This window comes from Rhinopithecus roxellana, chromosome 8 (genome assembly GCF_007565055.1).
Source record: "Rhinopithecus roxellana isolate Shanxi Qingling chromosome 8, ASM756505v1, whole genome shotgun sequence".
NCBI lineage: Eukaryota > Metazoa > Chordata > Mammalia > Primates > Cercopithecidae > Rhinopithecus > Rhinopithecus roxellana.
In genome coordinates this window covers 4115580-4139159 of record NC_044556.1, presented here as the reverse complement: position 1 = coordinate 4139159, position 23580 = coordinate 4115580, and the positions used below count along the sequence as shown (strand labels likewise).

Below are 23580 nucleotides of genomic sequence, written 5' to 3'. Positions count from 1 at the left end.
GGTGGCTCAAGCCTGTAATCCCAGCACTTTGGGAGGCCGAGACGGGTGGATCACGAGGTCAGGAGATCGAGACCATCCTGGTCTACACGGTGAAACCCCGTCTCTACTAAAAAATACAAAAAACTCGCCGGGCGAGATGGCGGGCGCCTGTAGTCCCAGCTACTCGGGAGGCTGAGGCAGGAGAATGGCGTAAACCCGGGAGGCGGAGCTTGCAGTGAGCCGAGATCACGCCACTGCACTCCAGCCTGGGCAACAGAACGAGACTCCGTCTCAAAAAAAAAAAAAAAAAAAGAATTAGGTTTAGCTCCACTTCATTCTTCCTGCCTCTAGATAAGAATTATGATTACCAGTGACACAATTAAGTTCACCTCACAGCATGCAACACACCCAGGAGTGTCTCAGTTTGTTGATTAGCAATCAAGTCACCTAACAAAAATCCAAATCCAAAAAGAAGTCTTTTTGAGCACCCCCTTTTTTTTTTTTGAGACGGAGTCTTGCTCTGTCGCCCAGGCTGGAGCACAGTGGTGTGATCTTGGCTCACTACTACCTCCACCTCCTGGGGTTCAAGCAATTCTCCTGCCTCAGCTTCTTGAGTAGCTGGGATTACAGGCGCACACCACCATGCCCGGTTAATTTTTGTATATTTTTTAATAGAGACGGGGTTTCACCATGTTGGCCAGGCTGGTCTCGAACTCCTCACCTTGTGATCTGCCCACCTCGGCCTCCCAAAGTGCTGGATTACAGGCATGAGCCACCGCGCCCAGCCGAGCACCCTCTTAGTGATACTCCCCAGAGTAATTTATGGTTTATGATCATTCTTATTACTACAATTCTTAACACTCCTCTCTTGACTACAGGTGTGATCCTGGTGATCTTTGAAAAAAAGGCACAGAAACAACCATGATTTAAGTTTTTGGTATGATGAATGCATGAGAAATTGACTTTCTGGGACGAAATCATAACTATATTAACAATAAAAAATAAAAAATTCCTAAGGAAAATACTTGATCTTGTATGCACATAATATTGACTCAAAATATATGAGGATTAACTCAATAAACTTAAAAACTTAATCTGAAAATCTATAATTGCAATGGAATATTTTAATATATCCTTGCAGAATATTCGAGACAAGTGACAGCATACAAGTTATTTGAAAACAGTTAATAAAATATTTCTAAGAATCATCTACAGAAGTTTCTGTTCAACAAAAACATACACATAGTTTTTAATCACATATAATGAAACAAAACTGAAAATGTACTGAGAGATTACATTCAACTGTAATAGGAAACACCAACGATCTGCTTGATATTAGGAAGGTGCTTATTCTTACACTGCAGGACTGGGTAAGTGCATTCAATACACAATGCAGTGGAGAGACAAACACCCATGTAGTTCTTTTTGACTGCATCACTGTAGTTGTCATGGTGGAATCAGAAACACATAGTCACTTGTATTGTTAACAAAACATGGTGTTTATTACATAAATAATACCTTTGATAAATTCAACCTAGAGATGAGGTAAGTCAGAGCATCAGAGAATATTCCCAACCTTAAGAGTCTAAATAGTTGCCTGGTGGACATATTAGAGTTTCTAGGAAAATCCAAACTGCAGTGCATCTTTGAGTAGAACTTTTGAAGACAATCTGTGGAAAACTACATCTCTGAAAATATGGCAGCTGGGGCCATGCACAGTGGTTCATGCCTGTAATCCTAGCACTTTGGGAGGCCAAGGTGGGCGGATCATGCAGTCAGGAGTTTGAGACCAGCCTGGCCAACATGATGAAACCCTGTCTCTACTAAAAATACAAACAAATTTAGCTGGGTTTGGTGGCGGGCACCTGTAATCCCAGCTACTTGGGAGGCTAGGGCAGGACAACTGCTTGAACCCAGGAGGCAGAGGTTGCAGTGAGCCAAGATCACGCCACTGCACTTCAGCCTGGGCAACAGAGCAAGACTCCATCTCAGAAAAAGAAAGAAAAGAAAGGGAAAGAAAGAAGGAAGGGAGGGAGGGAGGGAGGGAGGGAAGGAAGGGAGGGTGGAAGGGAGGGAGGCAGGCAAATATGGCAGCCAAGCAGTTAATGGTGGTTCTAAGAATACTCTCAGCTGGCAGAGCAAAGAATCAGGACAATGTGGTGGAAGCAGGTGTCCCTGAAGCTCCTATGCATCCATCTGTCTCCACATATGGTGGCTATAAAACCTGACTAATGCTTTCTTTACTTCTGCCTTCCATATCTCCTGCAAGTAGGCTATTGGTCAATTATACCATGGAGCCATAAAAGGATAGATTACAGAAAACATAAGTCACAACATCACCCATGTTAACACAATCCAGGACAGCCATTTCCAGCTATAGGTTATATGGTTCTATCTCAGGTCTCTCTTATTAATGCAAAGCCTATTATCCAAATCACAGCCAGAAAGAATTCCAAATAGCAAAGAACAGAAAATGAAAATAATAATTCCAATGAGAGAGTATACTGCATGATAAACTTTGCAGACTCAAAAATTTATTATGATTATTTTTTAGCATAAAAAATAGAAAAAAGGGTATTCTGTCTTCCTCTAAAAAAGCTTCTTTTGGTCAGAAAGAAAGATGAAATACATATAATGATATCTAGTACCTGCCACATAAGGCCAGTAGGAAATCCTAAAGATTACCAAATTGTCATTTTTTGATGGTCCGTTACAGCACAACCAAAAATTGCCTAAAAATCAAAACTACTAGCTTATTACAAATACACTTCAATTCACTCATGAGTCTAACAGACTTCAATATGGAAAGATAAAATTTCAGAAACTGATTTAATGAAAAAATACTATCAATTCAACTTGTGTACAACTGTATAAGAGCTTACAGAATTATCTCATCTCAATGTTCTTTTGTGAAATAGAAATCCGTAATTCAGAGATCCACTTTAAGAATCAGTAACTGACAATATATTTTATAACACTTCTGTCATGTTGTGAATTTTCTAGAACAATATACATGAATTAATTTGCATCAGGCTTTCCCATATTATCTACATTTATACAACACCTCCCTAGTGGGAGTTTCAACGAGATTGAAATTTCACACATAAGGGAGTATCACATGAGCATTTGTTAAAATTGAAAACATTGTTATTTCTCACTTTTATAGGATTTCTATCCAGTCTGCATTCTCACATATAAGTATGTGGGCCAACTGAAGGCTTTCTCACAATGTCTATATTCAAGAAGTCGCTTTCCAGTGTGAGTTTGTTCATGGCTTCCAAGTAAACTGAGACAAATAAAGGTTTTTCCACATTCTTTACAATTACAGAGTTTTCCACATTCTTTACATTTTTAAAGTTATTAATTCTTTATATTTATAGGGCATATGAAAATTCTTTACACTTCATATGCCTTCTCATGGTCCTTAAAAGGTCACATGACCATTGACGGTTTTCCCACATTGCCTACATTCGCAGGGCTTCCTGTCCAGTATGAATGCTTCCTCATATTCACATGTAAGAATTGAAGGTATCCCCATGTCTTATAGTCATAGGGTTTCTCTGAAATATGAATAATTTCATGTCTTCAAAAGGAAATGGGGGCTGGATGTGGTGGCTCACACCTGTAATCCAACACTTTGGGAGGCCAAGGCAGGCAGATCGTCGGAGGTCAGGAGTTCGAGACCAGCCTGGCTAACGTGGTGAAACCCCATCTCTACTAAAAACACAAAAATTAGGTGGGCATGGTGGTTCACACCTGTAGTCCCAGCTACTCAGGAAGCTGAGGCAGGAGAATCACTTGAACCCAGGAGACAGAGGTTGCAGTGAGCTGAGATTGCACTACTGTACTCCAGCCGGGGTGACAGAGTGAGACTTCATCTCAAAAAAAAAGAAAAAAAATGGAATAGGACAACTGAAAACTTTGCCATATTGCTTACATATATAGGGTTACTCTCCGCTATGAACTCTTTCATGTATTCGAAAGGAACGCGAACACTTGAAGGCTTTACCACATTGTTGACACGCATAGGGTTTCTCTCCAGTGTGAGTTCGTTCATGGATTCGAAAGGAACGTGAGCAACTGAAGGCTTTATCACATTGTTTACATTCATAGGGTTTCTCTCCAGTGTGAGTCCTTTCATGCATTCGAACAGAACTAGAACAACTGAAGGCCTTACCACATTGTTTACACTCATAAGGTTTCTCTCCAGTGTGAGTCCTTTCATGTATTCGAATGGAACTGGAACAACTAAATGCCTTACCACACTGTTTACATTCGTAGGGTTTCTCTCCAGTGTGAGTCCTTTCATGCATTCGAAAGGAACTGGAACAACTGAAGGCTTTACCACACTGTTTACATTCATAGGGTTTCTCTCCAGTGTGAGTCCTTTCATGCATCCGAAAGGAACTAGAAAAACTAAAGGCTTTACCACACTGTTTACATTCATAGGGTTTCTCTCCAGTGTGAATTCTTTCATGCATTCGAAAGGAACTGGAACAACTGAAGGCTTTTCCACACTGTTTACATTCATAGGGTTTCTCTCCAGTGTGAGTCCTTTCATGTATTCGAACAGAACTGGAACAACTGAAGGCTTTACCACACTGTTTACATTCATGGGGTTTCTCTCCAGTGTGAGTTCTTTCATGCATTCGAAAGGAACTGGAACAACTGAAGGCTTTACCACACTGTTTACATTCAAAGGGTTTCTCTCCAGTGTGAGTTCGTTCATGGATTTGAAAAGAACTAGGACAATCAAAGGCTTTCCCACATTCCTTGCATTTATAAGGTCCATTTCCAGTGTGCATTATCATATGTCTTCGATAGCTTGGAAGAGAAATGAATGCTTTCCCACATTCCTTACAATCATAGGGTTTCTCTCCTGTATGAATTCTTTCATGTTTTCTAAAGGAACTAGGAAAACTGAAGGCTTTGCCACATTTTTTACATTTATAGGGTTTTTCTCCAGTGTGAATCCTTTCATGACTTCGAAAGGATGTGGGACAACTAAGAGCTTTACCACATTGCTTACACTGATAGGGTTTTTCCCCAGTGTGAGTCCTTTCATGTATTTGAAAAGTTTGGTAATATCTGAAGGCTTTTCCACATTGTTTACATTCATAGGGTTTCTCTCCAGAGTGAGTTCTTTCATGATTTCGAAAAGAGCTGGGATGACTGAACGTTTTCCCACATTCTTTACATTTATAGGGTTTCTCTCCTGTGTGCATTCTCATGTGTCCTCGAAAGGTTGTGTGATAAATGAAGGCCTTCCCACATTCTTTACATTCATAAGGTTTCTCTCCAGTATGAGTTCTTTCATGTATTTGAAAGGAACTGGGCCAACTGAAAGCCTTACCACACTGCTTACATTTATAGGGTTTCTCTCCAGTGTGAGTTCTTTCATGGATTCGAAATGAACTTCGAAAGCTGAATCTTTTCCCACATTCTTTACATTCATATGACTTCTCTCCATATTTGTGATACTCATATGATCTATGTTCAGTATGAGATCTCATGTGCCTATTAAGAGACGAATGACACATATAGTCCTTTCCACACACACTACATTCATATGGTTTTACTCTAGTAAAAGTTTTCTTGTTTGGTTTAGGATTTGGAGTCTGACTGATGGTTTCTCCAAACTGACTACCTTCTTTCCTTTCACAGAGCCCCTCTACCATATGACTTCTGTGAGAAAAAAAAAAAAAAGCACACAATTAGTGGCTTTTTAAATTAATAATTTTATAATTATTATTTCACAATCATTAGTAGGTAGTAGAATTACACTTTTGCCATTTTCAGGGGAAGTGTATGTCATGAATGCTCAGGAAGGGTACTTGACCAGAGCTATTATCAAAACAATAAAACTCATAATATAGAGTTTCTTTTTTTTTTTTTTTGAGAAGAGTCTTGCTCTGCTGCCGAGGCTGCAGTGCAGTGGCACGATCTTGGCTCACTGCAACCTCCATCTCCTGGGTTCAAGCAATTCTTCTGCCTCAGCCTCACGAGTAGCTGGGATTACAGGAACCCACCACCACACCTGGCTAATTTTTGGATTTTCAGTAGAGGCAGGGTTTTGCCATGTTGGCCAGGCTGGCCTCGAACTCTACACCTCAGGTGATCTGCCCATCTCAGCCTCCCAAAGTGCTGGGATTACAGGCATGAGCCACCATGCCTGGCCAAAATTCATAATATAGAGTTTCTTAATATTGTTTCCAGGTGAAATATTTTTCAAATACTGAACAACTGTACCATTTTTTTTTTTTTTGAGACAGAGTCTCGCTCTATCCCCCAGGCTGGAGTGCAGTGGCGCGATCTCGGCTCACTGCAAGCTCCGCCTCCCAGGTTCACCCATTCTCCTGCCTCAGCCTCCTGAGTAGCTGGGACTACAGGCACCCGCCACCACGCCGGGCTAATTTTTTGTATTTTTAGTAGAGATGGGGTTTCACCTTGATCTCGATCTCCTGACCTTGTGATCCACCCGCCTCGGCCTCCCAAAGTGCTGGGATTACAGGCGTGAGCCACAGCACCCGGCCATCTATACCATTTTTAAGAAAACTTTCTTGGCAACAATTTTCAACAAATAAATATGAAATGGGGCTTCTTCCAATTATTCATTTTTTAAACTTAATGACATGCTAAGATTCTCTCAGAAGACAGTATTTCTTCTGTAAGTACAACTCACCTTAGCTTTCTCCCCTGATTTTTGTGGTCTTCAGTGTTCTTCTCCTCCCAGTTTTCCCCTAAAATGCAGGCCCAGAAAAATCATTAAAACTATTTGAAATTATAGAATAATTATTAGATTCTAAATCTAGGATGAGCTGTTATCCTGTCTGGTTTATTTACCAAAGTATTCCCTTTCAACATCCTAAACCTTGGAATCTTGTTGATGAACAAGAAACACTTGTTCTCTAATTGACTAAGTGAGGGAATAATTTCAGTCTTACCTATAGAGGCCAAGTTAACAAAGGTTTCTTGCATCACATCTCTGTAGAGTTTCTTCTGAGAGGGACCCAGCAAAGCCCACTCCTCCTGGGTGAAGTTCACAGCCACATCCTCAAAGACCACTGAGTCCTGAAACATCCCACATGTATAGAGGAGAATGGGTGAGACTGACAGCACTGAGGATATATACTCAGTTCACTAAAAGTCCATATATAATTCATTTTTCTCCATTTATCCTGTAACTTTGACATCAGAACTCAAATCTCTGTCCACACTTACTTCTTCATAAATTTAACACCGCCATGAATATTTGGAAATTATTTTTACATTTTTACTATGATCACTTCAAGTCTTATGCTCTCCAATGACAGGATACACAGCATCTTGGAGAAATGCTATAGAAATGAAACAAGTATTTCCAGTTTAAGACGAACAATTCCTTGTAAGAAAAATACTTTTTATCTCCTGCCTTATCTTGTACTATATCACTCACCATCCCATGAAACACATGGTCAAATCTGTACGAGATTTTTGTGTGTGTGTGTGTGAGATAGAGTCTTGCTCTGTCGCCCAGGCTGGAGTACAGTGGCGCCATCTCTGCTCACTGCAACCTCCACCTCCCGGGTTCACACCATTCTCCTGCCTCAACCTCCCCAGTAGCTGGGACTACAGGCACCCGCCACTATGCCCGGCTAATTTTTTGTATATTTAGTAGAGACGGGGTTTCACCATGTTAGCCAGGATGGTCTCGATCTCCAGACCTCGTGATCCGCCCACCTCGGCCTCCCAAAGTGCTGGCATTACAGACGAGGTCAGGAGATTGAGACCATCCTGGCTAACACAGTCAAACCCTGTCTCTAATAAAAATACAAAAAAATAGCTGGGCGTGGTGGCAGGCGCCTGTAGTCCCAGCTATTCGGGAGGCTGAGGCAGGAGAATGGCGTGAACCCGGGAGGTGGAGCTTGCAGTGAGCCGAGATCGCGCCACTGCACTCCAGCCTAGGTGACAGAGCGAGACTCTGTCTCAAAAAAAAAAAAAAAAAAAGAAGAGTGGCTTAGTGCACCTAAATGGTTTATGGAATCAATAGAGTATATACTGAACTCCTTTTTTCCTTCTTAGAGTCTGGACTTTTTCACATGCCAGGAAGATGCCTACTTGATCAGCCCCCCAAAAGCACTGTGAGCACTGGGTCTCTAATGAGCTTCCCTAGCAGACAATATATAGTATCACAACTTGTTGCTTGGGGAATTGAGCCCATTCCATGTGATTATATGAGGAAAGAACATTTAAAGGCTTGCATCTGCTTTCCTCCACACCAACTATGACTAAATAAGGCTAATGAAGGATATTTAACAATCCCAATTTAAAAAAATGTTATTGGGTAAAGTCAAAGGAGAATTAAATTAAGGTGAAAGTTGGTACATGTTCTTAGAACAAACTCAATGTCAACAAGATGCCACTGCTCCCAAATGATATCTTTATAAAATTCTACAAATCCATAAAACAGACTTATTAGGAGTCAAGAAAAACTACTTTTCCAAACCTAAGAGGAACAATAAATGTCAAACAATGGGTAAAGTCTTTTGAAGAGCAACATGAATACTTGCCTAGTATGTATCAGGGATCTTCAAACTATAACCCTCCTAACAGCATGACACGCAAAGAGATAAATAGAATAAGGGAGGGGGAAAGTGTCTTCAATGGACTGGCATTTATAAGGAAAATTGATTAATGATAGAGCAAGCATTGTAGGGGAATGGAAGAGATCACTAACACTTTAATACATGTAGAAGAGACAAACTGTTATCTAATTGGAAAAAGCATTGCATTAGCTCTATTCCATAGATAATAATCAATTTAATGTAGATTTAAATGTGAAGAATATAATTAAAACTCTTTCAAAAGTCACAGGCAATTTTTTTTAAATGCAAGAGTAGGGAGAATTTTCTTATGTAAGAGTAAGCCATAAAGGATGAGACTGAAAACTTCAAATATACTAAAATCAAGAAAGTTAAAAGACAAACCACAAAGCAGCAGAAAAATATCTGACATACGTGCAATATAAATGAACTAGTATGCAAAGTAAAAATAAATGAACAGGGCTGGGCGCAGTGGCTCACACCTGTAATCCCAGCTACTTGGGAGGCTGAAGCAGGAGAATCGCTTGAACCCAGGATGCAGAGGTTGCAGTGAGCCGAGATCGCAGCACTGTACTCCAGCCTGGGCAACAGAGTGAGATTCTGCCTATAAAAAAAGAATCTAGCCGGGCGTGGTGGCTCACGCCTGTAATCCCAGCACTTTGGGAGGCCGAGGCAGGTGGATCACGAGGTCAGGAGATCGAGACCATCCTGGCTAACACGGTGAAACCCCGTCTCTACTAAAAATACAAAAAATTAGCCAGGCGTGGTGGCGGGCACCTGTAGTCCCAGCTACTTAGGAGGCTGAGATAGAAGAATGGCATGAATCCAGAAGGCAGAGCTTGCAGTGAGCCGAGCCGAGATGGCGCCACTCCACCCCAGTATGGGAGACACAGCAGACTCCATCTCAAAAAAAAAAAAAAAAAAAAAAAAAGAATCTAAGCATCTACATTAGGAAAGCAAGAAAATATGAGCAAATTAAACCCAAAGTAAACGCACAAGAGAAGAAACAGTAAAAAGAGAAATTAAACAAAACCAAAGGTGTTTCTTTGAAAAGATCAATATATTTGATCAATGTACGGTTAAGCTAACTGAAAAACAGAGAGAGAACAGAAATTACTAATATCACAAATATAAGTGGGAAAAATAAAAATGAAAAAGTTATGGGCAAAATCCAACATGCATTTATGATAAGAAACTGGAGACAGAGAGACCTTCCTCTTTTTGGGAAGCAGTATTTATAGGAAACCTGCCGCTAATATCATATTTAATAGTTACAAACTAGATGCTTTCCTGGTAAGATGAGGAAATGGGCAAAGATGTCCCCTCTTACCACTCCTACTCAACAGATTATACTCAAAGTGTAACTAATGAGAGGAGAGGAGAGGGGAGGGGAGGAGAGAAGAGATACAGATAGGGAAGGAAGAAATATCACTGTCTTTGTCGCATGTGACATGATTGTCTAAGAATAAAATCTCGCCGGGCGCAGTGGCTCACGCCTGTAATCCCAACACTTTGGGAGGCCGAGACGGGCGGATCACGAGGTCAGGAGATCGAGACCATCCTGGCTAACACAGTGAAATCCCATCTCTACTAAAAACACAAAAAATTAGCCGGGCGTGGTGGTGTGCGCCTGTAGTCCCAGCTACTTGGAGGCTGAGGCAGGAGAATGGCATGAACCCGGGAGGTGGAGCTTGCAGTGAGCCAAGATTGTGCCACTGCACTCCAGCCTGGGCGACAGAGCGAGACTCCGTCTCAAAAAAAAAAAAGAATATATATATATATACACACACACATACACACACACACACACACAAGTCAATTGCTTTCTTACAGACTCACATTGGTGTAGTATAGACTCAATGAGTCATCTGATTTTCAACAAATGACCAATGGTAACTCAATGAAAAAAGATAGCCTTTGTCAACAGTGTTGGAAAAACTGAACATCCACATGCAAAACACAATGAAAAAAACACAAATCTAGAAACAGATGCTACACCTTAAACAAAAACTGGCTCAAAATGGATCATAGATCTAAATGTAAAATCTAGGCCAGGAGCAGTGGCTCATGCCTGTAATCCCAGCACTCTGGGAGGCCATGGTAGGAGGACAGCTTGAAGTCAGGAGTTTGAGACCAGCCTGGGCAACTAAGTGGGAACCGATCTCTACAAAAAATACAAAAATTAGCCAGGTGTGGTGGTGCACGCTTGTAGTCCCACCTACTCTGGAGGCTGAAGTGGGAGGAGTGCTTGTACCCAGGAGGTTGAGGCTGCAGTAAGCCAAGATTGCACTACTGTACTCTGGCCTGGGCAACAGAGGGAGACCTTGTCTCAAAAAAAAAAAAAAAAAAAAAAAGTAAAGCTATAGGATACCTAAAAGTTAACAAAGAAGAAAACCTAGGTGATCCTGGGTTTGGTGATAAATTTTTAGATATAAGCAAAATCCATACAAAATAAATCAGTAAGTTTGACTTCATTAAAATGAAAAAGCTCCTCCTCTATGAAAGCTCTGTGTTAAGAGAATGAAAAAGACTCTAGAGCCTTTTGTGGTAGGGGTACCCATTTAAGGTGGGCCAATTTGCAAGTAACAGCATAAATGGGCTTAAGTAAAATTTATAAACAAGGACTATGTTGCCTCCAGAACATCAAAAGAACCTAGAAGATGCTGTGGGTAGTCAGAGGGACAATAGTTATTTCATAGTAGTGTCAGGGATGGAGCGGCCCTCCTTTTACCAAATGGTTTTTGGGAATTTAACCAAAACATAAAGGTCTCTTATTTTATATGTGGAGCCATGGAGTTTTTGTAAGCTCTATTTTTTTTTCAGTATTTATGTATCCTGAATGAATGTCAAAACAGTGTCCTCAGACAAGGCTGTCATTAATGTAATGTCATACCTGTGCTCCTGGAGAAAGGTGGATGCAGTTCAGATTTTGCATGCAAAGACTGTGCGATGGCAAGGCTGTTGAGGTTCCCTTGGGAAACTAGGTAAAGGTGTGTAATCAGCCTTCAGAGGTAAAACTGCAAACTACAGCTAAGTGGCTGCTGAAATAAGCACTAAACAGAACAGACATAAACAAATCAGTGAGATGGTGAGAAACAGAACAGACATATACAAATCTGTGAGATGGTGAAATCTGTGAGATCAGTTGGATGGTGTCAGTAATTTCCATGTTGGGTATTGGTATAGGGGCTTAATGAGTGCAACCACAGCATTAAGGTTGTGGTAATTCATTGTGGGTTGCCATTCATTCTTTGCAAGTTTAAGAAAGGCCAAACTGTACTGTTAAAACAAGAAGCAATCACTTCCTCACTAAATAGGTTTTATATAATATTTTTCAATCCTTCAAGGCCCTGTTCAATTTATACTGAGCCATCGTAACTAATTTAACTAGGGAGTAAGTTCCATAGGGTCTCATTCTGTCAAGCCAATTTGAAAGTGCCAAAGATTTTATTTAAATTTAATTTAAATTTCACTTATGCCTCACTGGTTTAGAGTTTACCTGTTCACTCTGGGATATTTTAGGACACTGGATGCCATGAACATGGGGAATTTAGGCACAGTTATGATGGCTAAGATGAGAAATACTTATTTGTCCTCTATTTTATATTCAGTAACTCCCTTAAGATTATCAGGGGACACCCAGCTTAAATTTTAGTGGGTCTCCCAGATATAACCATAATTTGAGCCTTCATATTGGCTAATCCTATAGTGTGTCAACTAATACATTACATAAGATGTTAAAATTAATACACAGCCTGTGATAATAGAGGCTCTTTTATCTTTTTTGTTGTCTAAATTCCTTCAGTCTATTTGGAATTTCCAATTGGGTCAAACTGTGGACCTCTTTCTCAGCATTTTTTCTTTTGTTCCTTTCCTTCCAAACATGTTTGTTTTGTTTTTGTTTTTGTCCCTGGGTATATTTTGACAGCAAAATCCTCTCTACAGGGGAGGGGTGTTCTTTTCCCTCCAGAGAGCCACAAATCACTGTTATCAGACTTAGGGGCCTGTCCCTCATGGCTGCTTTACAGAGTTTAAGGACCTGGGCCTTAAGCTGGCTTTGAATGAACCCTTTGCAATGCTGCAAAGGAACCATGAGTGTACCCTATAATCCTGAGGGTCAGCATCCTTGCTGCAATAGAGCAACAGCAGCAGCACTTAAGGATCCTTGTGAGACCTGTGCTATTAGGAGTGTGGACTCGGCCCACCATCTAACAGCTGCCTTTCGCCCTCTCTTTTGTCTCTTTTTCCAAAATGACTGCTCTGGCAGGTAGTCTTTCCCATGAGCACCTTGTATGTCAGGTCAGCAGCAGTCACAGCTTCACTCCAAAACACACAGATAAGTCTAGGCCAAGAAACACTACCCAGGACCACTTTAAGGAGTATCCCAATCTCATATTCCTCTTCCTAAAAGCCAAAGAATTATCAAAACTGCCAACTCCAGTTGGCTAAACATAGAACCCAGACTTGGCAGGGCTCAACATGCAACACAGAGTAGCACAACTCAAAGTACTAGCTTCCCAGAAAGCAGCAGCTGAAAGTGCATGCTGGCCATCAAGCAACAGAGCAGGTAGCAATTCAGTGCAACAGACCCATGGGGTGACGGTCAATGTCTGAACACTATGTTCATGGTACCAATTCCTATGTTGTTCCAATGTTGACACTAGTAACAGCGTGGAAAACAGATACCAAAAGGGTATGAAAAGACTTACTACTGTGATCACTGAGGTCCTGGGGAAAGCAGGGCAGGCTGGTCAAGCAGGTGTGACATAGCTTCAGAGAGCAAAGAAAGCCTCCTGGCCTGGGTTTTTATTGTAGTTTGGGGGTGGGGCTACAAGAGAGTTCCTGCTCAACAGCAGGAGCTTCTGTGGTTTGAATTTCCTGCTCCCAGACTTTTTCAGCTTGCCCAGGTGTGCAACATGAGGAGAAGAGAGAAGGGTGAGGCTTATGATGTCCACAGCCAAAATCAAAACATGTGGAGTCCAACTACTCATTACAGAACCAACAAGAGTATGAAAAACATGCAGTTGAAATTGCTTGTTTTTATAAAAAGAAACACTCACAGTACGCTTAAGAAATTATTGAAAGGCCAGGCACAGTGCTTTATACCTATAACACCAGTGCTTTGACAGGCTGAGGCAGAAGGATTGCCTGAGCCCAGGCCAGGAGTTCAAGACTAGCCTGGGCAACATAGTAAGACTCTATCTCTACAAAAAATTTAAAAATTAGCTGGGAGTGGCAGGATACACCTGTAGTCCTACCTACTCAAGAGGGTGAGGTGGGAAGATCACTTGAGCCCAGGAGGTTGAGGCTGCAAAAAGCTATCATCACGTCATTGTACTCCAGCCTAGGCAACAGAGCAAGACCCCATCTCAAAAAAAATAAAAAATTATCAAAAGTGAGTATTTGGGGGTGGCGAGAGCAAGTGCCCGGGCTTGGAGTGGACCAGGATATGCTGGCAGTGAGTCTTTTCAAATTACACTCAACTATTGTAGATGTTTTTCAAACTTCCACATGCATGATTTCTTTAAAATAAACAGCTAAGGCCGGGCGCGGTGGCTCACACCTGTAATCCCAGCACTTCAGGAGGCCAAGGCAGGTGCATCACGAGGTCAGGAGATCAAGACCATCCTGGCTAACACGGTGAAACCCCGTCTCTACTAAAAATACAAAAAATTAACCGGGCGTGGTGGTGGGCACCTGTAGTCCCAGCTACTCGGGAGGATGAGGCAGGAAAATGGCGTGAACCCAGGAGGTGGAGGTTGCAGTGAGTCGAGATCATGCCACTGCACTCCAGCCTGGGCGACAGAGAGAGACTCCATCTCGGGGGAGAAAAAAAAAAAAGCTAAATTTAAATAAGCCATATTTTACTAGTTAATAATCTTCATTTTTAATAAACTTACTTTTGCTTTTTAAATTTTGATTTTAAATTTTCTTTTTTTTTTTTTTTTTTTTGAGACGGAGTCTCGCTCTGTCACCCAGGCTGGAGTGCAGTGGCCGGATCTCAGCTCACTGCAAGCTCCGCCTCCCGGGTTTACGCCATTCTCCTGCCTCAGCCTCCCGAGTAGCTGGGACTACAAGTGCCCGCCACCTCGCCCGGCTAGTTTTTTATATTTTTTAGTAGAGATGGGGTTTCACCGGGTTAGCCAGGATGGTCTCGATCTCCTGACCTTGTGATCCGCCCGTCTCGGCCTCCCGAAGTGCTGGGATTACAGGCTTGAGCCACCGCGCCCGGCCTTAAATTTTCTATGTATGAAATAATTCTAAGACTTAATCCAGACTTGGCACGATGGCTCATGCCTGTAATCCCAGCACTTTGGGAGGCCAAGGCAGGTGGATCACGAGATCAGGAAATCAAGACCATCCTGGCCAACATGGTGAAACCTCATGTCTACTAAAATACAAAAAAATTAGCTGGACATGGTAGTGCATGCCTGTAGTCCCAGTTACTTGGGAGGCTGAGGCAGGGGAATTGCTTGAACCTGGGAGGCGGAGATTGCAGTGAGCTGAGATCGTGCTACTGCACTCCAGCCTGGCGACAGAGTGAGACTCCGTCTCAAAAAAAAAAAAAAAAAAAAAAAGACTGAATCCAGCTGGGCGTGGTGGCTCATATTAGGGAATTTTGGGAAGCCAAGTTGGGAGGATTGCTTGAAGCCAGGAGCTCAAGACCAATCTGGTCGAGAGTGAGACCCTGTCTCTACAAAAAAGTATATATAATTAGCTGGGCATGGTGGCTCATGTCTGTAATTCTAGTTACTTGGGAGGCAGAGGTGAAAGGAGTTCGGGGCTGCAGTGAGTTATGATTGTGCCACTAGGACAACAAAGTGAGACCCTGTCTAAAAAAAAAAAAATTAATACTTTAAACACTGACAGTCACAAAAGTGCAAAATTTTCAAATCTCTTTCTAACTATAATGACAAGGTGCATTACTATGTGTCCTACCATCTCACACTGGGAGATGTTACTGGGAATGAGTAGCATATTATAATGCATTAGCATTTTATCTTAAGTATATTAGGATTTTCAAATATATATATATAAGCTTTGAGTAGTCATTCTACCAAATAAAGAAGTTTAGGCTGGGCGCGGTGGCTCATGCCTCTAATCCCAGCACTTTGGGAGGTCAAGGCTGGCGGATCATGAGGTCAGGAGATCAAGACCATCCTGCCTAACACAGTGAAATCCCGTCTCTACTAAAAATACAAAAAATTAGCCGGGCGTGGTGGCGGGCACCTGCAGTCCCAGCTACTCAGAAGGCTGAGGTAGGAGAATGGCCTGAACCCGGAGGCGGAGCTTGCAGTGAGCCAAGATCGCACCACTGCACTCCAGCCTGGGTGATAGAGTGAGACTCGGTCTCAAAACAAAAAAAGTTCAATTGCATTTTCCTTTTAATTCAAGTGGAAATTCATTTGCAATAGAAATCATATGGACTTTGAGGTTTTTTTGTTTGTTTGTTTTTTGTATTCGTTTTTTTTGGAGACAGGGTTTTAATCTGTCACCCAGGCTGAATGAAGCACAGTGACTCAATTTTGACTCACTGCCACCTCTGCCTCCCAGGTTCAAGGGATCCTCCCATCTCAGCCTCCTGAGTAGCCGGGACTACACCCAGCTAAAATTACCACACCCGGCTAATTTTTTTTTTTTTTTTTTTTTTTTTCTGTAGAGACAGGGTTTCGTCATGTTGCCCACACTAGTCTCAAACTCCTGGGCTCAAGCAATCCACCTGCCTCAGCCTCCCAAAGTGCTGGGATTACAGGCATGAGCCACAATGCCTGGCCTCTTTTAAATTTCAAAATACTTTGGCCAGGCGCGGTGGTTCATGCCTGTAATCCCAGCACTTTGGGAGGCCGATGTAGGCAGATCATGAGGTCAAGCGATCAAGACCATCCTGGCTAACACGGTGAAACCCCATCTCTACTAAAAATGCAAAAAAATTAGCTGGGCATAGTGGCAGGAACCTGTAGTGCCAGCTACTCAAGAGGCTGAGGCAGGAGAATGGCATGAACCCAGGAGGCGGAGGTTGCAGTGAGCCGAGATCATGCCACTGCACTCCAGCCTGGGCAACAGAACAAGACTCTGTCTCAAAAAAAAAAAAAAAAAATTTCAAAGTACTCTATGACATGCACATACAAAAACCAATCTAAAAATGAAAAATGTACCTGAGAATGTAAATACATCCATCTCTTATCTTGAGGTTCTCTTGCCTAAAAGAAACAAATATTCTGTTTGGTTCCAGAATTTTCTTTCTTTCTTTCTTTCTTTTTTTTTTTTTTTGAGAAGGAGTCTCGCTCTGTCGCCCAGGCTGGAGTGCAGTGGCCGGATCTCAGCTCACTGCAAGCTCTGCCTCCCGGGTTCCCGCCATTCTCCTGCCTCAGCCTCCCAAGTAGCTGGGACTACAGGTGCCCGCCACCTCGCCCGGCTAGTTTTTTGTATTGTTAGTAGAGACGGGGTTTCACCGTGTTAGCCAGGATGGTCTCGATCTCCTGACCTCGTGATCCGCCCGTCTCGGCCTCCCAAAGTGCTGGGATTACAGGCTTGAGCCACCGCGCCCGGCCCTTTTTTTTTTTTTTTTAGAGATGGGGTCTTACTCTGTTGCCCAGGCTGGAGTGCAGTGCACAATCTCGGTTCACTGTAACCTCCCCCGCAACCCGGGGTTCAAGCGATTCTCCTGCCTCAGCCTCCTAAGTAGCTGGGATTACAGGCGCCCACCAAAAATTACATGTCTGGTGAATTTTTATATTTTTAGTAGAGACAGGGTTTCACCAAGTTGGCCAGGCTGGTCTCGAACTTCTGACCTCAAGTGATCCCCCTGCCTCGGCCTCCCAAAGTGCTGAAATTAGAGGCGTGAGCCACCACACCCAGCCTGGTTTCAGAATTGTCTTGCCTTAGTTGCATCATACCTTTCAATTGACTTACATTTTCAAACCCAAGAAACAAAATTTAACACACATATGGAATAACATTAAAAAGTGTTAACAGGCCAAGCGCGGTGGCTCAAGCCTGTAATCCCAGCACTTTGGGAGGCCGAGACGGGCGGATCACGAGGTCAGGAGATCGAGACCATCCTGGCCTACGCGGTGAAACCCCGTCTCTACTAAAAAATACAAAAAACTAGCCCGGCGAGATGGCGGGCGCCTGTAGTCCCAGCTACTCGGGAGGCTGAGGCAGGAGAATGGCATAAACCCGGGAGGCGGAGCTTGCAGTGAGCCGAGATCACGCCACTGCACTCCACTCCAGCCTGGGCGACAGAGCAAGACTCCCTCTCAAAAAAAAAAAAAAAAAAAAGTGTTAACAGAAACTAGAATTCAGCTGCTGTAATAGTCAGCAAATAAAGGAATCCAAAGGAAAAAAAAAACACTAGCCTGGACAACAGTGAGGATCTACAAAAAATTTACAAATTAGCCATGTATGACAGTGCACACCTGTAGTCCTAGGTACTTGGGAAGCTGAGGTAGGAGGATTGTTTGAGCCAAGAAAGGTATTCGAGGTTAGTTAGCTGTGATCACACCACTGCACTCTAGTCTGGGTGACAGAGCAAGACTCTGACAAAAAAAAAAAAAAAAAAAAAAAAAAAAAGGAAGAAAGAAAAGAAAAGAAAAAAGAAAAGGAAAGAAAACCACACCTGTAATCCCAGCACTTTGGGAGGCCAAGGTGGGAGGGCTGTTTGAGGCCAGCATTTTGAGATCAGCCTGGCCAACAAAGTGAGAACCCAGCTCTAAAACACACACACACACACACACACACACACACACACACACACACTCTCTCTCTCTCTCTCTCTCTCTCTCTCTCTCCTTCTCCCTCTCTCTCTCAAGTCAGCTCAGACTAGCAGCCTGCTTCCCCGCAATTCAGAAGGAAAACCCACACTCAGAAAGCTAAACACATACACAAGCTTGGGGCCCACATTCTTGCTGTTGGGCAACAACCCTTAGTGTGAGACAGTCCTTGGTGACAGAGGGCAGGGGCACCTGAGGAGCCAAAGGAATGAACTCTGGGAGCTCCACACACTCCCTCACCCCAGGTGACAGTGAAATCGCCCCTTCAATTGTCATGAGGAAACTCTCAACTGGACTGAGATTAAGGTTCTGACCCAAATGAACTCCCCAATTCATTCATCCTGTGTCCAGGAGGCAGATCTCCTAGACTTTACAGACTTTCTCACTATAGAAAAATTACACTGAGTGCACCTACACGACAGATGCAAAACTCAAACCTAATGTCTAAAAAGAGGCCCAAGGAAACCACAAGCATGCCCTCAGGAAGGGCATCACTCGATTCAGCCAATCCCCTAATGTGCATTCAGACCCCCAGTTTTCCAGTGCTCAGCAGCTTCTCTCAGTATAAAGGGCTCCTTTAGGCCAGGCGTGGTGGCTCATGCCTGCAATCCCAGCACTTTAGGAGGCCGAGGCATGTGGATCACCAAGTCAAGAAATCGAGACCATCCTGGCCAACGTAGTGAAATCCCATCTCTACTAAAAATACAAAAAAAAAAAAAAAAAGGCCGGGCGCGGTGGCTCAAGCCTGTAATCCCAGCACTTTGGGAGGCCGAGACGGGCGGATCACGAGGTCAGGAGATCGAGACCATCCTGGCTAACACGGTGAAACCCCGTCTCTACTAAAAATACAAAAAAAAAAAACTAGCCGGGCGAGGTGGCGGGCGCCTGTAGTCCCAGCTACTTGGGAGGCTGAGGCAGGAGAACGGCGTAAACCCGGGAGGCGGAGCTTGCAGTGAGCTGAGATGCGGCCACTGCACTCCAGACCGGGTGACAGAGCAAGACTCCGTCTCAAAAAAAAAAAAAAATTAGCCGGGTGTTGTGGCGGGCGCCTGTAGTCCCAGCTACTTGGGAGGCTGAGGCAGGAGAATCTCTTGAACCCAGGAGGCAGAGGTTGCAGTGACCGAGATTGCGCCACTGCACTCCAGCCTGGCGATAGAGCGAGACTCCATCTCAAAAAACAAAAACAAAAACAAAGGGCTCCTTCCACAGTAGGTATGAGCAGGTAGGACACCTGCAGGGGAGGCTCCCTAGGAAGAAACAACTGGGCCTTCAATTACATCACTTGGCAGACCCAAGGGTTGGTCTTAGAGCTTGGAGTCACTGACCTCAGTCCTCCAGTCCTCTTTGCTCTCCAGTCAAGTGACCTGGACCACTACTGATATTTAAATGAGACAAACCCAGTGTTTGAAGAAATCAAAGGGGAGGCTGAGGCAGGTGGATGACTTGAGCCCAGAATGGAATTCCATGTGAAATCACCCAAAAGGAAAGAACAGACCTGAGGAACTTGCTACACATGCTCAGAAGAAAAATAGAGAAACAAAATTTTTAATAAATGCAATATAATACTGCGATATTTTATTATTATTATTATTATTTGCTGTTTTTGAGACAAGGTGTGAGACTTTGCTCAGCCTGGAGTGCATTGACACAATCAAGGCTCAAGGCAGCCTCAACCTCCCCAACTCAAGCAAACCTCCTGCCTCAGCCTCCCAAGTAGCTGGGGCTACAAGTGCAGGTCATTACGCACAGCTTTTTTTTTTTTTATTTATTTCTAGTAGAGACGAGGTCTCTCTATGTCACCTGGTCTTGAACTCCTGAGCTCAAGCAATCCTGACTCAATCTCCCAAAGTGCTAGGATTATAGGCGTGAGCCACTGCTCCCAGCTGGGTATTTTACTATTTTCTGAAATCTATCTCTTTCCTTCCATCTTTGGAAATATTTTATATCCACTCTAAATGTTTATTTTACTTTTTTTTTTTTTTTTTTTTGAGACAGAGTCTCACTATGTCGCCCAGACTATAGTGCAGTGGCGCAATCTCTGTTCAACTGCAACCTTTGCCTCCTGGGTTCAAGCGATTCTCCTGCCTCAGCCTCCTGAGTAGCCAGGATTACAGACGTCCACCACCATGCCCGGCTAATTTTTTGTATTTTTAGTAGAGACAGGGTTTCGCCATGTTGGCTAGGCTATAGGTCTCCTAATTATATATATTTTACATTTTTTGAGAATCAATTAAGTGAGTAAATCTTTTCACGGTGAAAAGCCCAGCGAGGGGAAGCGCTGCGCTGGAAAGGACAGATCGCCCAGAAAAGTTTCCAAAAAGGAGACTCAACCCAAAGGAGTTTCCATAGGATGTCAGGTCCCAGGAGAGATACTGGCAAGAGAGGCACAAGCATTTTACACGAGGTAGCTTCAGGTCCTTCTCCCCGTCTTCCTCTCATGTAAATACCCAAAGCATACATTAAATCTTGTAAAAAGAACCATCCATTCCTCTGTACAAAAAGGATAATTAAAATACTGCGTCTGGTTGAAATGCCCCACAGAAGACAGTTAATAACGACGTTGTGAACTGGAGCGAAGACACCGGCATTTGAAAGGGATCTAGAAATTTAGGGATTTATTCCCAGCTCTGGGAAGAACCAGGCTGGAAGACAGGGTCGTGGATTTGAGATCTAGCTTCCCATACACTTGGAAACCTTGAGAAACGAGTCCTCCCTTGGGAAGAAAAGAGGGCCTGAGGACCCCACACAACACTGCTCCTCCCACGCACCAACCCCACGACCCAGGCAGGATTCCCCCCATGACCCTCCCGTGCCCCCGCACAATCTGGGGAGACGCGGGACTGCCGGCTCGGAGCTGCCCAGAGAGGGCTCCGGGGCTGGGGCCGCAGTCGCCGCGCAGGGACTGGACAGGACGCACGGGGTCCCGGCTGCTGGCCCAGCCCCACCCTGCGGCCAAAGAGACCGAGGGCCGAGCTGCGCCAGGGGGACTCGGGTCCACAGACCCAGGAGACAACGGCGGGGAGGCCTGGGTCCCACCACAGCCAGATCCGGCCGGTTCCAACCCGCCCCTCTCCCCCATCTCAAGACGTTCAGCCCCGCACACTCACCATTTCCCAGACTCTGGGATGTCTTGGTGTCCTGTCCACTTCTCCCGCGGCCAGCACAGCTCCCACCACCACCCGAGAGGCCCTTTTGGGGTGAGGAGACCCCATAGCGGAGCGCAGCGGCTCGTAGAGACGCCCTGGCCGTTTGCGCAGCGTCCCCTCCGCCCGCCTTCCAGGAGGCGCCCCTGATTGGACGTTGCACTCTTGGACCCGCCTTTCTTGCCTGAGTGACAGCTTATCGGGAAGTCGTGTCTCTAAGCAACCGGCATTCATCCGGGGTCAGGAATCTGTTCCCCTGACACGGATATTTGCATCTAAGCAGAATTTGTTAACGTACCCGGGGTCGGGCACTGGTGTCTGCCTGCAGCTCCTTCTGAGCGCAGAGACACAAGCGTGCACGGCGCAGGAAATTCCAGGCTCAGTTTCCAGATAAAGAGAGGCTCTTTGTCCACAGCAAAAAGGGCGCCCGGGGCCATGCCAGACTGGAGCGGGAGGGTCAGATGCTCCCAGACTTAGCATAAGGCTGTGAGGTCATTCATGGGTTTCTAACTCTTGTTTACAAATACAGACACTTAGAGTGACCTCATCATACCTAACAAAGAGTCTGACTACGTTTTAATCTTTGACAACTGACAGGGTTTAGGGCATCACCCACCCCTTCCCTCCCCCGCCACACTTTGTTCTAGTGGAAAGTTTGGACCCCACAGCCTTAGTCTGAGAGAAGGAGTTCCTCTTTTTTTTTTTTTTTTTTTTTTTTCTGGTAGAGATGGCGGTGGGGGGGCGGGTCTCACTATGTTGCACAGGCTAGTCTCAAACTCCTGGGCTCAGGCGATCCTCCTTGGCTTCCCAAAGTGAAGGGATTACAGGCATGAACCACCATGCCCGGTGAGGAATTCTTTTCAGTTCAACCCAAAGCCATGAGATGTGTTCAGTAAAACTGAACACTGGAAGGATATTTATTTCGGACCAGTTTTTGACTGTGTCCCTAGAGAACTTTTGTGGGTCCTTTATGTTTGTTTGGTTTGTGGTTGTTTTTGAGACAGGGCCCCTTTGTCCCTCAGGCTGGAATGCAGTGGTGCAATCAGAGCTCATTGCAGCCTCGACCTTCTGGGCTCAAGCAATCCTCCCACCTTAGCCACCTGAGTAGCTGGAACCTCAGGCGCATGCCACCATGCTTGACTAATTTCTTTCTTTTTATTTTTATTTTGTAGAAACAGGGTCTCACTATTTTGCCCAGGCTGATCTTGAACTCCTGGGCTCAAGTGATCTGCTGTCCTCAGCCTCCCAAAGTGTTAGGATTACAGGCGTGAAGCACCGCACCCAGCCCCTAGAAAACTTTGAAATGTAAATGGCTATGATATCCATAAGGCAATTAATTCTTATTTTGACTGAGATTATTTAAAAAACCATAAAAGGTTATGTAAATTTGGCATGTACCAGGAAACTCAATATACTTAAGATACTGGATCAAAACTACGAATGGGCTGAGCATGATGGCTCACACCTGTAATTCCAGCACTTTAGGAAACTGAGGTGGGAGGGCTGCTTGAGCCCAGGAGTTTGAGACCAGCCTGGGCAACATAGTCAGACCCCCCCTCCCCCGCATCTCTAACAAAATTTTTAAAAATTAGCAGGGCATGGTGGTGCACACCTGTAGTCCCAGCCACTGGGGAGGCTGAGGCCTGAGGATCGTTTGAACCCAGGAGGCCAAGGCTACAGTGAACTGTGATCCTGCATTCCAGCCTGGGTGACAGAGTGAGACTCTGTCAGAAGGAAGGAAGGAGGGAAGGAGGGAAGGAGGGAAAGAGGAAAGGAAGGAAGGAAGGAAGGTAAGAAGGAAGGAAGGAAGGAAGGAAGGAAGGAAGGAAGGAAGGAAGGAAGGAAGGAAGGAAGGAAAGAAGAAAGGAAGAAAAAAAAAAAGGAAACCCCTGTAGCCTTTGACTGTCACTGTCCTATCTTCTCATCTTCCTCCTCCAAGCCTCTGTCCTAAGCAACCATTAATTTACTTTGGGTTGCTATATAGCTTTCCCATTCTAGACTTGGAATGGAATCATATACTATGTGTTCTTTGTGATTAACTTCATTCACTTAGCATAACTGTTTCTTTTTTTTTTTTTTTTTGAGACGGAGTCTCGCTCTGTC

General features: G+C 44.1%; 1 protein-coding gene across 4 annotated transcripts; it reads right to left on the bottom strand.

Moving 5' to 3' along the window:
- Positions 1–2794: 2794 nt before the first annotated feature.
- ZNF709 (zinc finger protein 709) lies at positions 2795–21595 on the bottom strand. 4 transcript variants are annotated; one of them, XM_030936656.1, is made up of 5 exons: positions 21442–21585; positions 16718–16762; positions 6924–7050; positions 6662–6719; positions 2795–5664 (listed from the first exon to the last, which is right to left on the bottom strand). In XM_030936656.1, exons 1-5 carry the CDS (start codon positions 21544–21546, stop codon positions 3927–3929), a joined length of 2073 nt encoding a protein of 690 aa, XP_030792516.1. In that variant the 5' UTR covers positions 21547–21585; the 3' UTR covers positions 2795–3926. The 4 variants fall into 4 exon arrangements, with proteins under 4 accessions (XP_030792516.1, XP_030792519.1, XP_030792518.1 ...); XM_030936659.1 differs by having other exon boundaries at positions 2795–5496; XM_030936658.1 differs by lacking the exon at positions 16718–16762 and adding an exon at positions 11455–11614 and having other exon boundaries at positions 21442–21552.
- Between the last annotated feature and the right edge of the window lie 1985 nt (positions 21596–23580).